General features: G+C 36.2%; 1 protein-coding gene across 2 annotated transcripts in view; it reads right to left on the reverse strand.

Moving 5' to 3' along the window:
• Positions 1-4,013: 4,013 nt before the first annotated feature.
• The window catches only part of htr4 (5-hydroxytryptamine receptor 4), a 140,554-nt gene continuing 128,945 nt past the window's right edge, over positions 4,014-15,622 (reverse strand). The window contains exon 7 of one of the 2 annotated variants that reach the window (XM_056250346.1): positions 4,014-4,371. In XM_056250346.1, the coding sequence (XP_056106321.1) occupies positions 4,284-4,371 (88 nt within the window). In that variant the 3' untranslated portion in view covers positions 4,014-4,283. The remainder of the gene's footprint in view (positions 4,372-15,622) is intronic. The other variant, XM_056250347.1, reaches the window with a different exon arrangement.

Genomic DNA, 15,622 nt, shown 5'->3' on the forward strand with positions numbered 1-15,622 from the left:
TCCATCTTTAAACAACATAATGACATCCAAAGAAAGGAAATTGTGCAAGCTGTTCACCGCTGTCACCAACAAAAAAAACAACAAAAAAACGCTTATTGTTAAATAAGCTTTGAATCAAAGGGTGCTACATAATCGAAAGTGTACTAATGAAATGAAATCAATAATTTGGACTTTATAACTCATCAAAGCCCTGCAGTTGGCTGGGGAAATCCTTTGATTGTACATTATAACCTCTTACAAAGGACTATTTTCAACCACAACCAGCATTTATTGGTGTTTTACTTGCACAGTTTCACTGCGAATCACAATGCTCTGTACATCCTGTGAAGGCACGACCATGTACATATTTGATTGTAAAAAAACAAAAACAAGTAGCCTAGCATACAGCGTACTTGGACATTGCTTTGAATGACACTGTAGATTCATGGTCAGCATTTTGCAGATACACCAGACTGGAAGAAGAAACGCATTCGACTAAAGCATTTAAAAGGAACTCACGGACCACTATCAAATCTTTTGCATAAAAATATACTCCTATGTACAGTAAAATCAAACTAAACTCTACCTTTAGAAATGAAATATCGCTTGATAAAAACATGAGAAGAGGAGAAAAGAAAGCCATTCTCTCAAGCTGGGTAATGTAGCTCTGTTCGCATTCAAACAAATAAAGCCATAATAGACTGGTTCCACTGGTTGACCGAATCTCAGTGTGTCTTATTTGTTCCATCATCACGTCACCATGCCGCGTTTATGAAAACTGATCACGCAAGTCAAACTCATTCCTCGACTTTCAACATATTAGTGACCAGAATACTGAATGACTTGTGGATGAATAATCTTCATATTATAAAAGTGCTACAAGTGCTTTATTTGCAGGAGAGGTCATCATTTTAAAATAAACAGGACACTAATGCACGAGGACAGTGCTGAGCTGTACAATGTTTGATATTTTTAGTGTTGCACATGTTACACTGCCTGTTCATCCCTGCAAATGAGCAAATCAAACCAAACCTGCTTTTCTGATGAAACTGGCTGACACATAAATGTAATTATTTAAAAATATTTACATCTTTTAGATCGATTCAAACAATTGGTGTTCCCAAAGGTAATTCATTTTCGGTAGAGGCATGGTTTCAGCAGACTGGCAAATGCTGAAATGAGGGATGGAGATTGTTCTGGGTCACTTCTGCTATATCGAGGCTCTCCTAGGAGCAAGTTTGATGTTTATTGGGGTCCTCAGCTCTGGAAGAGAGCTTTATTATGGCACATCACTGCTTTGAGAGGTTTTAGTTATAAATGTCAAGGAACAAAAATACTTATTTTTCCACCATGAAAAAAAATGAAGAAGCTGTATTTCCTCTCCTGATGCCTGGAAGCGTTCACATCACGTACTCTTAAAGGGATAGTTCACCCACAAATGAAAATTCTGTCATCATTTACTCAACATCATGTCGCTCCAAACCTGTATTGGCTGTATGTAACTTCGCTGATTTTCAACCCGCTTTATATTGTTGCCAGTAGTATATGTAAATTAACAATATTTACTCATTCTCCGTGTTACCTGGACCGAGAAATTCACATTTATTTGTCAGCAAAAGTTGGTCAGATGATGAGACTTTTGTCTATACTTGTGCATTTTTGTATCCCCGCCCACGGACAGTTGGATTGACAGAGGGTTATTAACCAAACGGTTATTGTATATATACAGTATATAGTATATACGTGACAGCGTTTTTCTTCGGGGGGTTGGATGGAACTGACAGAATGGCATCCAGTTTGACTAAAAACACAGAGTTTTTTCCGATTTTCCATTGCGCCATTCGCTCCGTATTTACGATTCTTTTACAGCCTTTAGCCACTGCCTACAACGCACTGAATCCTTCACTTGAAAGCTAAAGTAACTCACAAAAGTCAACAAGTGGTATTACTCTGGTAAGCGTATCCACAGCATACTGGTGGAAGTAACCTTGGACGGCAACATGCCCAGTGCATTATGGGTGTTGAAGTTTTCCTACCTATTAGACAAAAGGGAAGACAACGGCCCTTTTTTCTCTGTTTTCTCTAGTCAGGTTGCACTGATTTAAATTTTTCGCCTTTCGACTGTATAGGCAGCCAAATATTACTGAAAGCCAATTTTGCCAGCAGTAAATTACTTTAATTTCTTCTGTGAAACATGAGTAGAGAATTTCCTCTTATTTCCATTAACATATTTCCACTAGAGAAATTTGGCCTAAATATTTCAGGCAAAAAAGCAAGTCTATTGTCAATAGTGTAGAGATGTATGAAGCACAACTCACACAGAAGTCCCTTTCAAACCAAGTACCAAGCTTTCTGTTGGTCAACGCGGTGAATTTGCGACTGTTGCGAAATCTGCGTGGGGAATTCTCGATCGCATTGATTTCTATCGAAATGACTGAAAAATGAGCTGAACGTCGGTAAATGTGACTGCACCTTAAGTTGTTATTCCCTTTGAATTACTGGCGTTTTGCAACATAAGCCATGTATCCATCCAAACGTTTTTATCCGAATTAAGTGATATCGAATGAAAAAATGCCTTATGGAAACAGTAAAATTCGATTGAATTTCATGAATATCGACTCAAATGAAATACGTTCGGTCTCATCGGATTTAATCTTGATCGATATACGGCTTATGCGATAAAGGCGGATGGAAACGTTATTATGGTGCGATCCATTTTGCCTAGTAAATCTTTGTTCGCAAATGTTGGCTTGAATGTTGTGCAATTCGGTGAGAAAATGAATGGAAACACCTTAACATGTCTCAAATCAATTCGATATACCAATTTGATCGCAAAACAGCATGCGACGTCATTACGCACAGGTTTTTATCCGCTTTAAAGCTGTTTGATGGAAACACACTTTCACCAGCTTTATTCGCATGAGGTTTTTTACCGGACTTGAGATAATTCGATTGACAAGTGGATGGAAACATGGCTATTGACATCCTTTTTGTGTTCCACAAAAAACCCAGAAGCCCGTATGGTTTGAAATAACTTGAGGGTGAATAAATAATGAATTCCCACTTTTTGGCGAACTATCCCTTCAAGTACTTTTGGAAGAACAACTTCAGGCTATTTCCTTTCCTAAAACCATTTTATCCTTGCAGCAACCGATGGTCATCTTCGGTCATCTTCAAAACAGTTTAAGACACGGTATCTGGGAGAACTGGCCCTGGTTGCTGTCACCAAAGGTTTTGTTTGGAGTGACCTGACACATTCTCAGTAACAGGCAGAGTCAGCAGGCATCACATAGTTTTAACACTCTCAGAAAATCACTGCGCTGTTTATGCCGGTGAATCACGTCAGAGGAGATCCTCGTAACGGAAATCGTTGTGGAAATGGAAGCATTTATGCGAAGCACAGAGCTGACCTGACTGAGAACGGTCACCCGCGGATCTGAGCTCAGAGCACAACTTTGTGACCAGTGCATCTCATTCCCCAAAGAGCTTTAGAAGTCTTAAGTACATAAATGAGATTTCAGTTCACAATATGAAAATGATCCAAAAAATTAGATAGTATGTTTTCATCAAACCGATTTCAAGGCTGGAAAAAAGAGCTAATTTCCTATCAAATCATTTTGAGGAATTTTATGCTGTGCCTTTGAAATAGACCGTATTCACTGAAAGATATATATATATATATATTAAAGAATAAAAGGATATACTGTATATATTATCGTTTAATCACGATTAATTGCATCTGACATAAAAGTTTGTGTTTATATAATATATGTGAATATATATGTACATACACATATATTATATAAACTCCAACTTTTGTCAGATGCGATATATATATAATTTTGCGGGGAAAAATTGAGAAATCACTCCTGCAATGCTCCCAGCTCTACCTCTTAATACTGTGATGTGAATCTTTATTTTTTTATTTATAGAACAAAAATAAATCTTTATTTAGCGTTTGTGCCGTACCTTTCGGGAAGTGTTATCCTGACTCTAAAGCTAATGAAAGATGTATTTTTGGTTTGGAAATAATATTCCCAGGAGGACCAAAAAGGAAATAAACACATTTGGGGGGAAAAAACAACAACTTACCAACATTCCTTTGCAATGGAAATTCATATCCTAAAATATAGACTTTTGGCAACATTGTTCTTTCCTTCATTGTTCAGCAGCTCTTTGAGCAAACAGTTCAGTCCAGCTCCCAGTCCTCAAGTCCTGAAATGCTCCGGTGGTGTCTGAGCTGCAGGCAGGGCGGTAAGAAATGGCACCTTCCAGTGATGGTCCTCATGAGAGTGTGGCCTGTGTCAGAAACATGACTCCTGGGACTCTGTGTCGTTCTGTATTGACAGTTTCTCCTGTTCAATGTTGTTTCCATTGTGAAGAACTGAATACCTGAATGAAAAAAAGAAACCAGGACACCGCTTCAATTACAGTGACACATGTAAAAGCACCCCAGAATCTCATATTCGTCTCTCTACAAGCTTTTAGAAGAATTTTCAAGCAATGTGGAGAAATATAAACCACCTCACCTCATTTGACAGAAGAGCCATTGTTGGCCTTTTCACTAATACGAAAAAAGGTTCTTTAGCAAGGGCAAAATCTTTACATCACCTACTACTGCTAATGGCGAGGGCCAAAAACAGCACAGGTTTAAATATGATATCAAAATGTGGCTTTTATAGCTTTGAGGCCAACTATATGACAGAATTATCTTTTAGCAGATGTGCACAATTACAATCTTGCTTACATGACTTTTTTTCTTTTTCATTTCATTTATTTATAAAGTACTTTTAAACTAGGCTACTCAGTAGAGCCAAGTGCTGTACATAAAATGATACACAATATAACAATACCATACATATTAAAAGACCAGAGAAAACAAATAAGTGTTTAACCAACCTTTAACCTGTTAACTGTCACCCCCCTTTTTTTTTGAATAGACATGAAAATGCACATTTCGAACATAAATGGTTGTAATTCAAGAATGCTTTGGAATATAGACGTAAGGTTGGTCTTGTTTTAAAGAAGACATTTGGTAGATTTATGTAGAAGTGAAATAAATTAAGTGAAACAGAAAAAAAGTTATAGAAGTTTGAGTTTATGGAAATGTACAATGTAAAAAAAAATATTATTCATATTTTATATAAAATATATATTTTCAAAACCTGGGCTACTCTAAAACTGCAGAAAAACCAAAGCCAAAAATCTGAACAAGTTGTGTTTCAAATTTTAGGTTGATATCTCAAAAAATGAGCTTTCAGTAAGATTTTGTTTGGGCGCAGTACCGAACTTTTTCACTAGGTCACAACCAGACTCCATTACTGCCCATATAAGGGCGCCTCCATTTCCATATGTGTTTTGAGTGATATGAACCATTATTTCCAGAATTTTCATACAATTTATGAAGTAGAGATCCTATTCAGAAGTAGTATGGGAAGTTTGGCAGATTTTGATATGAATTCAACCTCTAATAAACACATACAAAGAACACGCATGTGCGTCATAGCTCGCTGCTACATCACAAATGGTGAATTTATCATTTTTTCTTTATATTTAAAACATTTTCAGACCTTTTTTTTAAAAAATAATTGAATGGATGCTATCTTTTGAACTCTTGGCATGAAAACAAACTAGGTTTCTACAATTTTTTTCATGATTTTTCATGTTCATTGCTATTTCAAAATAAAGGTCTGAACACGCCTTATAGGAGTATGAAAATATTCTTGTTGCAAATTGATAAATTACGGCTCCTTTGTAATTTATTTTGAAAATCAATCACCAAATATGGAAACTAGAGATTGTAATCTTTCAAATGATATATAGTTTGTCAATATTACTTGTCAATATACTCAATATTACAATATTACTAAGGTTTTTACTAAGATATTATTGTTTTAAAAATATAATGGCAAACGTCCCACCTGTGGGACGGTGACAGTTAAAATGGTACAAACAGTAAAAGACGTAGAAGCTCGGACCAAAAATATTTTTGTCCAATCAAATACTTTCTAGAATGAGAATAAGGTCCCTTCCCTCATTACTGAACAGCAATGGCAAGTAGAAAATATATATTTTTTAATTGTTTAAATATGGAGACACGGCATTCAACAGCTCGTATTCCTGTATCTCAATAAGTAGAGGGTTAGATTCCCAGGGAATGCAAGAACGGACAAAACGTACACCTTGAATGCAATGTAAGACAGGCAAATGCATTCAAATGCAAGAACATGAAGGTTACTGATGTTGATGGAAGGTTACTGTAGTTTGTGCATAGTTAAATCAGATATACATTAAGTTCTTCAGCAAAGAAATCCTCTTAAAATCGTATGGATTTCAGCATCTTCAAAGGAACCGTAACACTCCAATCATTTTTCAATGATTTAATAAAGATTATTGGAGTGTTTTACAAGAAAATACGATTTCAGTCTTTAAAAATATTTACACTTAATTAAATGTGTTACTTGCCATTTCTTTATAACTATTTGTAATATTTACTAGCAATTTCTGGGTGAAAATTGTTTCAAAGGAAATCATACATCAAATTGTGTTTTAGTGTAGCCTGACAAAAAACCCCCCAAAAAACTAAACATACATTTGTTGTGCATCTATAGACCTCTGCTCCGTTTCTTGTTTTGTTAAATTACTGAGACAGAAAACATTGCCCCATGCGATTGGTCCTTTTCTGTCTGTAGCCGCACCGGCCATGAACCTCCTTTTCTTCTAGAAAAAAAAAAAAATCATTACAATCTCTATTTATAAACAAACAAACTAAAGGCAATTCCTGCAGAGCAACTGGGCATGAAATTTACCTGAACAAAAGGAAACCGCACAAAAGAAAAACCTCTCAAAACCTCAACAATGTTCCGGGATTTTGAAAGGAAACATGCGTCAGCTTTTCAATGAAGCAGAACCCAAAATGACTGCCACATTGCCACTTTCTAACTATACTGTTCACTGAGAGACAGCTCTGCACAGCCCGAGCACAGCCTGAGACATCTGTCAAATGAACATGATTCACTGCAAACATACAATGCTCCCCAATAGACTTCAGTAATAATTTCTTGATCATGCTGGTACATCCAATCTAGACATTAGCTGGTCGGATCAGAGGCAGAGCTCCTTAATTTACATGAACATGAACATGAACACACACATACACACACACAGAGAGGAAGGATCTACATCATTCTGACAACTTCATTCTTAATTATGTGTGTCCGGGCATCAGGGAAATGCACTAGAGCCCCAAAGACTGATGGGAGAGAAGGCAGTGGTGTAGGGCTTGATTTAACCCTATTTTACTACATACACACTGAAATGTATTAATTACAACAATTTTTAACAGTAACTTATTTACAGTAAATCTAGAGAGATAAAAGTTCCAGTTTATTTTTGACATAAACTGCAACTATAGATCATGTTGGAGGGCTGGTGTGAAATAAACACACTGGAGTTTCAGGCTTCTCCTGGGAAATCATTTAGAAACGTAAAGGCGACTGCAGTAGAAATACGCATTGTCGGTGTAATCTTTCTGTGAAGGCAAACAAACATCATGACTTTAATTAAATCATTTCCAGTAGGTAAAATAGTATTTTTTAAAATTGCTTTAAATAAATGCTTCAACTTTAAATGTTTTTGTTTTTTTTCTTAAAAAGAAAACGAAGAAGAAACACACTATACTTTTCAAAAATTTGGGGTTGGTAAGATTTTTTATGTTTTTGTCTCTTATGCTCACCAAGGCTGCATTTAGGCTATTTGATAATTAATACAGTTATACAGAAATATTATTACAATTTTAAATAACTTTAAAACATTTTTTTTATACATCTTTAATGCAATTTATTCCTACGATGGCAAAGCTGAATTTTCACCATCATTACTCCAGTCTTCAGTGTCACATGAACCTTCAGAAATCATAATAATATGTTGATTTGGTGCTCAAGATTTTTTATTTATTTATGAATGTTGAAAACAGCCGTGTGTTATGGGTTGGTTGTGTGTATGAATCGCATGACGAAGGTGAATCAAATAAACAGCCTTTAATTGACAAAAGGGTCAGTTCTTTCTTTTGATATATTGCATGTTTAGATATTCATATGTTTCAGATGTTTTAATAAACCACAATATAATATACTGTGTGGTGCCACTTATGAGAATAAACATTAAATATATTTTCGAAATCCTTTCATGTATATTCATACACAATGGCATTCAAAAGTGGCATCCCGATAGTGTTAAGAAAAGCAAATGTGACACAAAAACGCAATCGTAATTAGCTTGTTTTTGAACTCTTGTTTTTGAGCTCTTTCTATAGTTACTCTTCCACCGTCAATCGATGCGTCTGCTAGTTATTTCAACCGATAAAGTTTTAAATATGGATATTTTTCTTACACGAACGCATCGCTTCGCTTCAGAAGGCCTTTGTTAACCCCCCGGGAGCCGTGTAGATTACTTTTATGATGGATAGATGCACTTTGATGGACTTCAAAACATAAACGGCCATTCACTGCCATTATAAAGTTTGGAAGAGCCAGGGCATTTTTTAAAAATAACTCCGATTGTATTCTTCTGAAATAAGAATATCATATACACCTATGGCTTGAGGGTGAGTAAATCATGGGGTAATTTTTATTTTTGATTGAACTATCCCTTTAAGTGATGAAAACTCCAAAATAAATTTGTTTACAAATCATGCACTATATGGTAAAAAGTGTTTTGAGGTCATAACGTAATTGTGGAAGGAGCTGAGTGAAAACAAATATTTATTAATTCATAATCTGCCCCTGTAATAATTGTGTATGAAAACGATTAAAAGTGCTTGCTGTTTCACTGCCTCTAGTGTTCATTTTGGTTGGAAGCTGCAGTGATATGTACGTATTGGTACGTATTTAGCGTTTTGCTAAAAATTTGCCACAGGTATATGTTTTTCAATGAGCCTGTGTTGAAAAATTCCATGTTTGGCAGGGAAAGAGTTCATTTTCGATACCAGTAGCATGCATTTGAAATATGATTTCACAGCTGTTAAAATCACTCCATTACCACAAACCACATGTTTCTTTGTTTGTGCCATCTGCAAATGCTGCTTTGATGGACTTGCCGTACTTTGAGCAATAAATTATCTAATAAATACAGGTCCTTCTCAAAAAAATAGCATATTGTGATAAAGTTCATTATTTTCCATAATGTAATGATAAAAATTAAACTTTCATGTATTTTAGATTCATTGCACACCAACTGAAATATTCCAGGTCTTTTATTGTTTTAATACTGATGATTTTGGCATACAGCTCATGAAAACCCCAAATTCCTGTCTCAAAAAATTAGCATATCATGAAAAGGGTCTCTAAACGAGCTATTAACCTAATAATCTGAATCAACTAATTAACTCTAAACACCTGCAAAATATTCCTGAGGCTTTTAAAAACTCCCAGCCTGTTTCATTACTCAAAACCGCAATCATGGGTAAGACTGCCGACCTGACTGCTGTCCAGAAGGCCATCATTGACACCCTCAAGCAAGATGGTAAGACAGAAAGACATTTCTGAACAAATAGGCTGTTCCCAGAGTGCTGTATCAAGGCACCTCAGTGGGAAGTCTGTGGGAAGGAAAAAGTGTGGCAAAAAACGCTGCACAACGAGAAGAGGTGACCGGACCCTGAGGAAGATTGTGGAGAAGGACCGATTCCAGACCTTGGGGGACCTGCGGAAGCAGTGGACTGAGTCTGGAGTAGAAACATCCAGAGCCACCGTGCACAGGCGTGTGCAGGAAATGGGCTACAGGTGCCGCATTCCCCAGGTCAAGCCACTTTTGAACCAGAAACAGTGGCAGAAGCGCCTGACCTGGGCTACAGAGAAGCAGCACTGGACTGTTGCTCAGTTTTGCATTTCATTCAGAAATCAAGGTGCCAGAGTCTGGAGGAAGACTGGGGAGAAGGAAATGCCAAAATGCCTGAAGTCCAGTGTCAAGTACCCACAGTCAGTGATGGTCTGGGGTGCCATGTCAGCTGCTGGTGTTGGTGCACTGTGTTTTATCAAGGGCAGGGTCAATGCAGCTAGCTATCAGGAGATTTTGGAGCACTTCATGCTTCCATCTGCTGAAAAGCTTTATGGAGATGAAGATTTCATTTTTCAGCACGACCTGGCACCTGCTCACAGTGCCAAAACCACTGGTAAATGGTTTACTGATCATGGTATTACTGTGCTCAATTGGCCTGCCAACTCTCCTGACCTGAACCCCATAGAGAATCTGTGGGATATTGTGAAGAGAAAGTTGCGAGACGCAAGACCCAACACTCTGGATGAGCTTAAGGCCGCTATCGAAGCATCCTGGGCCTCCATAACACCTCAGCAGTGCCACAGGCTGATTGCCTCCATGCCACGCCGCATTGAAGCAGTCATTTCTGCAAAAGGATTCCCGACCAAGTATTGACTATTGAGTGCATAACTGAACATAATTATTTGAAGGTTGACTTTTTTTTTGTATTAAAAACACTTCTTTTATTGGTCGGATGAAATATGCTAATTTTTTGAGACAGGAATTTGGGGTTTTCATGAGCTGTATGCCAAAATCATCAGTATTAAAACAATAAAAGACCTGAAATGTTTCAGTTGGTGTGCAATGAATCTAAAATATATGAAAGTTTAATTTTTATCATTAGATTATGGAAAATAATGAACTTTATCACAATATGCTAATTTTTTGAGAAGGACCTGTATATGCATGCTGTTTGCATTATTTTAAATGACTTTTTTTTAATGAATGCATTATTTGTATATTAAATAGGAAACACAAAGTTCTCAGTCACCGAGCCGTGGGGTTTGCACCTAGACCCTGGATCAGGATTTTAAATGTGATCACCAAACGTGACGACAACTCGCAGGTCCAGGCAGTGATGACGTTCCAGGCATCTGCGTTTCTCCACGCTCACTGACGTATGAAATTGGCAGCAGCTTACCTAAAATGCCTACAAATTCAGATCTGAGCTGCAGCATAACTCAGTCACGGAGAGAAACCGGTGTAACCACAGCAACCAGAGCAAAGAAATGACCAACCAACAGTGGCAAATTATGTTCAAGTTCATCACAAATACAGGATTTTTTGACATTGATATGGGAACGATCCCACCACTGTTTCCTGTAAGCTGCACGCGTGAAGGGTCACACGCTTCTGATGTTGCTGCAGCCCAAACAGAAAATGCTAGACTCAGAATAAAATGTGTAAAAAATAAATAAATAAATAATTTCCTGAACGAATGGATGCGGCATTTCAACTGAAGTCCATTTCCATGTCCATTGATTTTCAGTACGGAACTGAAGCTGTCAGAAATGTTGTACATGGAAATATGCAGCTCTGATTAATTTGCAAGATAAGTGTCACACCCTAGAACAGAATTTCGTAGCGGCAATAAAACAGAACAGCCTAATGATAAATAGCCAAATAAATAAAGGAACTGCTCCACATTAGATTAATTTTTCTATTTCTAAAAAGTAGGATTAGGCTGATCAATCTTGACATATCAATACTTTTGATACTGATGTATATAAGCAGGACGTGATTTTATAATGATTTCAATGCAACATTAATGCATATGATGATACCACTCAAAAGTTTGGGGTCAGTGTTTTTTTTGTCCAGAAATTAACAATTTTATTCATCAAGGACACATTAAATTGACCAAAATTGACAATAAAGATGTATAATGTTACAAAATATTTCAATTCCAAATAAATGCAGTTCTTTTTAACTTTCTATTCACCAGAGAATCCTGAAAAAAAAAAATGCATCATGGTTTCCACAAATAAATTTTAAGCAGCACAACAGTTTTAAACATTGATAATAATAAGAAATGAGCAGCAAATCATCATATTAGAATGATTTCTGAAGGATCATGTGACACTGAAGACTGGAGGAATGAAGCTGAAAATTCAGCTTTGCCATCACAGGAATAAATTACATTTTAAAACCAATCAAATACAAAACAGTCATATTAAATGGCAATAATATTACTGTTTTTACTGTACTTTTAAGCTTTTGAACTTTTGGTGAGCATAAGAGACTCCTTTCAAAAACATTTCTTCCCCAAACTTTTCAAAGGTAGTATATTTAAAAGTGAAAACTCTGACTTTGAGGTCAACTTGTTGCAAAGGAGTATAATCATCTCTCCTTTCGCTCACCTGAACATCATCACAAATACTGAAAAGATCAAGCAGTCAGTCAGTATTTTTGCCTTGATAGTTGTTACGTACTCGTACGTATTCAAAGTGTTGCAATATGGAGATGTGGGTAGTTTGGTGTTGTTGTTGTTGTTGTTGTTGTGGTGGTGTGTGTGTTTCAGGTGTTCGTTGAATCAATCTTCCACCTGTCAATCTTAATGAAGGATGATGACGTTTCGGTTCACCTCATCCAATCACATCTCACCACTTCATTCAAATGCCCGTGATCACTTCCATGTCAACAGCTGTCTGCTCACTTTGTGATACTTGTTTTGACTCGCTGTCTTTGATAATCTGTGTGTTCTATCGTTGTTCAATCTAGTGGTTAAGTGTTCGGTTGTTATACTGTTCGTCCTTGTCAGTTAACACGGATTGTGTAAGGCTGGGAAGGAGGGAGCAGGTTAGTAGGTCGCGCGATATGTTAGAAACACTAGTTTAGGAGAGTGTCCATCTTGTAAGTTTTGTTATAATATAGTTAGTGTAGTTTTGTTTAGAGCGTCTTGACGCCAAAGACTTTTCTTTTCTATATTTTTTGTTTGGTAGTTAGTTTAGTTGAATTAACCTATAGCTAGTTTGTTCTGTTTTATTGATTTGTTTAATTTGGCATCTCTCGTGCTCGCCTTCCCACCTTGGGTTTTGTTTGTGTACAAAATGTTTATCTTGTTTATTGTTCTCATTCATTGTTTGTATATATTGTAAATATTATTTTCTTCACTCACTCATCATGGCACTGTGGATTAATAAATCCTTTCGAGCTGAGTTTTGAGGTAGGCTTCTTTTTCTTGCTCTGTCCTGTACATTGAGGTACGCACACAATTTTTAAAAAGTGTTATTCCCTCATCGTAAATAGGGACGTAACAATAGTACATGGTAACAGATCAAAATGAAGTGTTATCGCCCATTTCCACTAAGAAATAGATTTTGTTTAGCAAGAACAAAGAGGGAATATTTGTCCAAACTGCCCACTGTAAATCTATAACTGAGAGAGAGAGAGAGGGATAGAGGGCAGAGAGGAGAGAAGGAGGGAGAGAGATTTGTTCATTCTCACTTCTATTCCACAGTTTCCTGACATCATTAAAGTCAGAACGCTCTGTTTAGCTGTGCAAGTCACAGTCGCACCAATCCATGGCCATCTGGAGTGCAGAAAAGCAGAAAAGCAAAGCGTGAAATACTGTAGTGGCGAAGAAATGATAATCTCTGCTTTATTTAAAACTTCAAAGAACGCCTGGGCTTACTGTTATAATCAGGGCTAAATGTAAACTGTGGCATCTTTTTATAAATTATTTTATTCATTATATTTTTTATTTATTTTTTTGTTATGCCTCATACTGGGTTTTAATGAATTTAACAGACACACAAACTAGTACTTTTCCATCCTTCCATGTAAATGAGGTTTTATTATACGGCCTGCCAGTATTAGGACAGACACATCTACTGATTTATTTAGTACCAAGGGATAATTCAATGTTTATGCTTCTGTTTATTCCTACTTTAGTCTGTCATTTTGTGTTTGGCACCATACTGAAGGGAGGGGTTGTGTCGGGCACTTTAATCATTTTGTTTCTATTATCACTGTGAAAAAAATAGAAAATATTTTTTTTTGGCATCATCATAAGTTACAGTTTTAAATGCAGGTGATTGGTGACTAATGCTAGATATTTTAGTCTGAAATCTGAGTGCAAATATTGGCACAAAACCCAGAAACATGAAAGTTTAATTTGACTGCTGATACAATAGGTTAACATCCACTATTGCCAGAATCTTAACAGTTCAACAGTCTCAGCAGAGAGGTGAAAGACAAACTATTCTTCCATTTAAAACACATATATCTCATGCAGCTGCTGATAACAGAAGACTCATTTAATTGGAGCCCTGAAGCCAGTTTATCAAGCCCTCCTATCTGATAAAATGACCTCTTAGTGATGTAGTTTGTGACATGCTCACTATCATTTGAGTTTGAGAGAGGAGGCAAACCAGGAAAATCTCTCCTAGCTGAACTGTTTAGGATTAACCAGTAAAGGCAGGGCAAGATAACTTTCTTTGGTGTCTGATACCATCTGTAATTCCAGGCCACTTCACAAGAAGAGTGGCTAGGCAATATATTACGAACTTATCTATTCAGACATATTCCAGTTCGCGTCAGGTCAGAAAGGGCACTGCAAAATGAGTCCAATCTCATCTCGGTGCCTGACGCATCGCAGCACTCATTCAGTGTCAGACTAACAGGCCTTGACAGTCCTCAGAAAATCCCTGCGAAACACTACTCACTAGTACTTTTATGACTTCTTGATGTGAACTGGAAACATGTTACCATGCTTTCATAATTTATTTACACTACCATTTTTTGGGGGCAGCAAGAAATTAATACTTTTTATTCAGCAAGGATGCATTAAACTGATCAAAAGTGACAGTAATCTATCTATCCATCCATCCATCCATCCATCCATCCATCCTATAACTATTTATAATATAATTAAATACTGTGCATCATTCATAATCAAACTGTATTTGTTAATTTATTCCAAATTTTGTTTAATTATATGCATTTAGAATACAATGCTTGCATGAAATTAGCTTATTAAATCGAGACAAAAGATACAACAGATAATTTTGGAAATTATATTGTGGTGGAAATATTTATGACCGAATTTCCCAGAGGTGCAGGTATGTCCACAGGGCCAATACACCCTATGGTCTCTTTGAATACCATAACTAACAAAAAAAAAAAACTAGCTTAATTAAAAATGGCATAATACTGTGTTTTCAATGATTTCTCTATATGTGTTAACTGAATGAATCTGCACTCGAGGCCATTGTCTAGGCTCAGTAACTAACTTCCACTGTTCAGGGACCACAGCTACAATTAGCACTTTCAAAGAAAAAAATAGTCAATAGATTTGTCTAAAAATCTGCAAAAGATATTGATGACCACCAAGAAAAATAAGTGTGGTCAGTCAGACGGCCCCTTCCAGTCTAAATGCCCTTGTGAAAAAGAAGTGTGCTTAATTGTATTGAAAGCGTACTTTTTGTGTGCTTAAACTAATAAAAATATACTTTTTGAAAAGTGTACTTGCAGATAATATAATATAATTAAAATTAAAGACCACTTAAGTGTACTTAAAGGGAATACACTTTAATGACAATATTTATTAACTCACTTAAGTGCACTTTTTACAAATGCACTTTGTAATAATATCTAATTAAGTTTAACTTAAAGTAAGTACACTTTCATCACAATATTTATAAACACAGTTAAGTGCACTTTTAAAAATGCACTTTGTAATAATATGTAATTAATTTTAACTTAAAGTAAGTACACTTTCATGACAATATTTCTAAACACACTTAAATGTACTTTTTAAAAATGCACTTTGTAATAATGTCTAATTAAGTTTTACTTAAAGAAAGTACACTTTCATGATCATATTTAT

The sequence above is a fragment of the Rhinichthys klamathensis genome, unplaced genomic scaffold (genome assembly GCF_029890125.1).
Source record: "Rhinichthys klamathensis goyatoka isolate OS25496 unplaced genomic scaffold, OSU_Roscu_1.1 h1tg000068l_1, whole genome shotgun sequence".
Classification (NCBI taxonomy): Eukaryota; Metazoa; Chordata; class Actinopteri; order Cypriniformes; family Leuciscidae; genus Rhinichthys; species Rhinichthys klamathensis.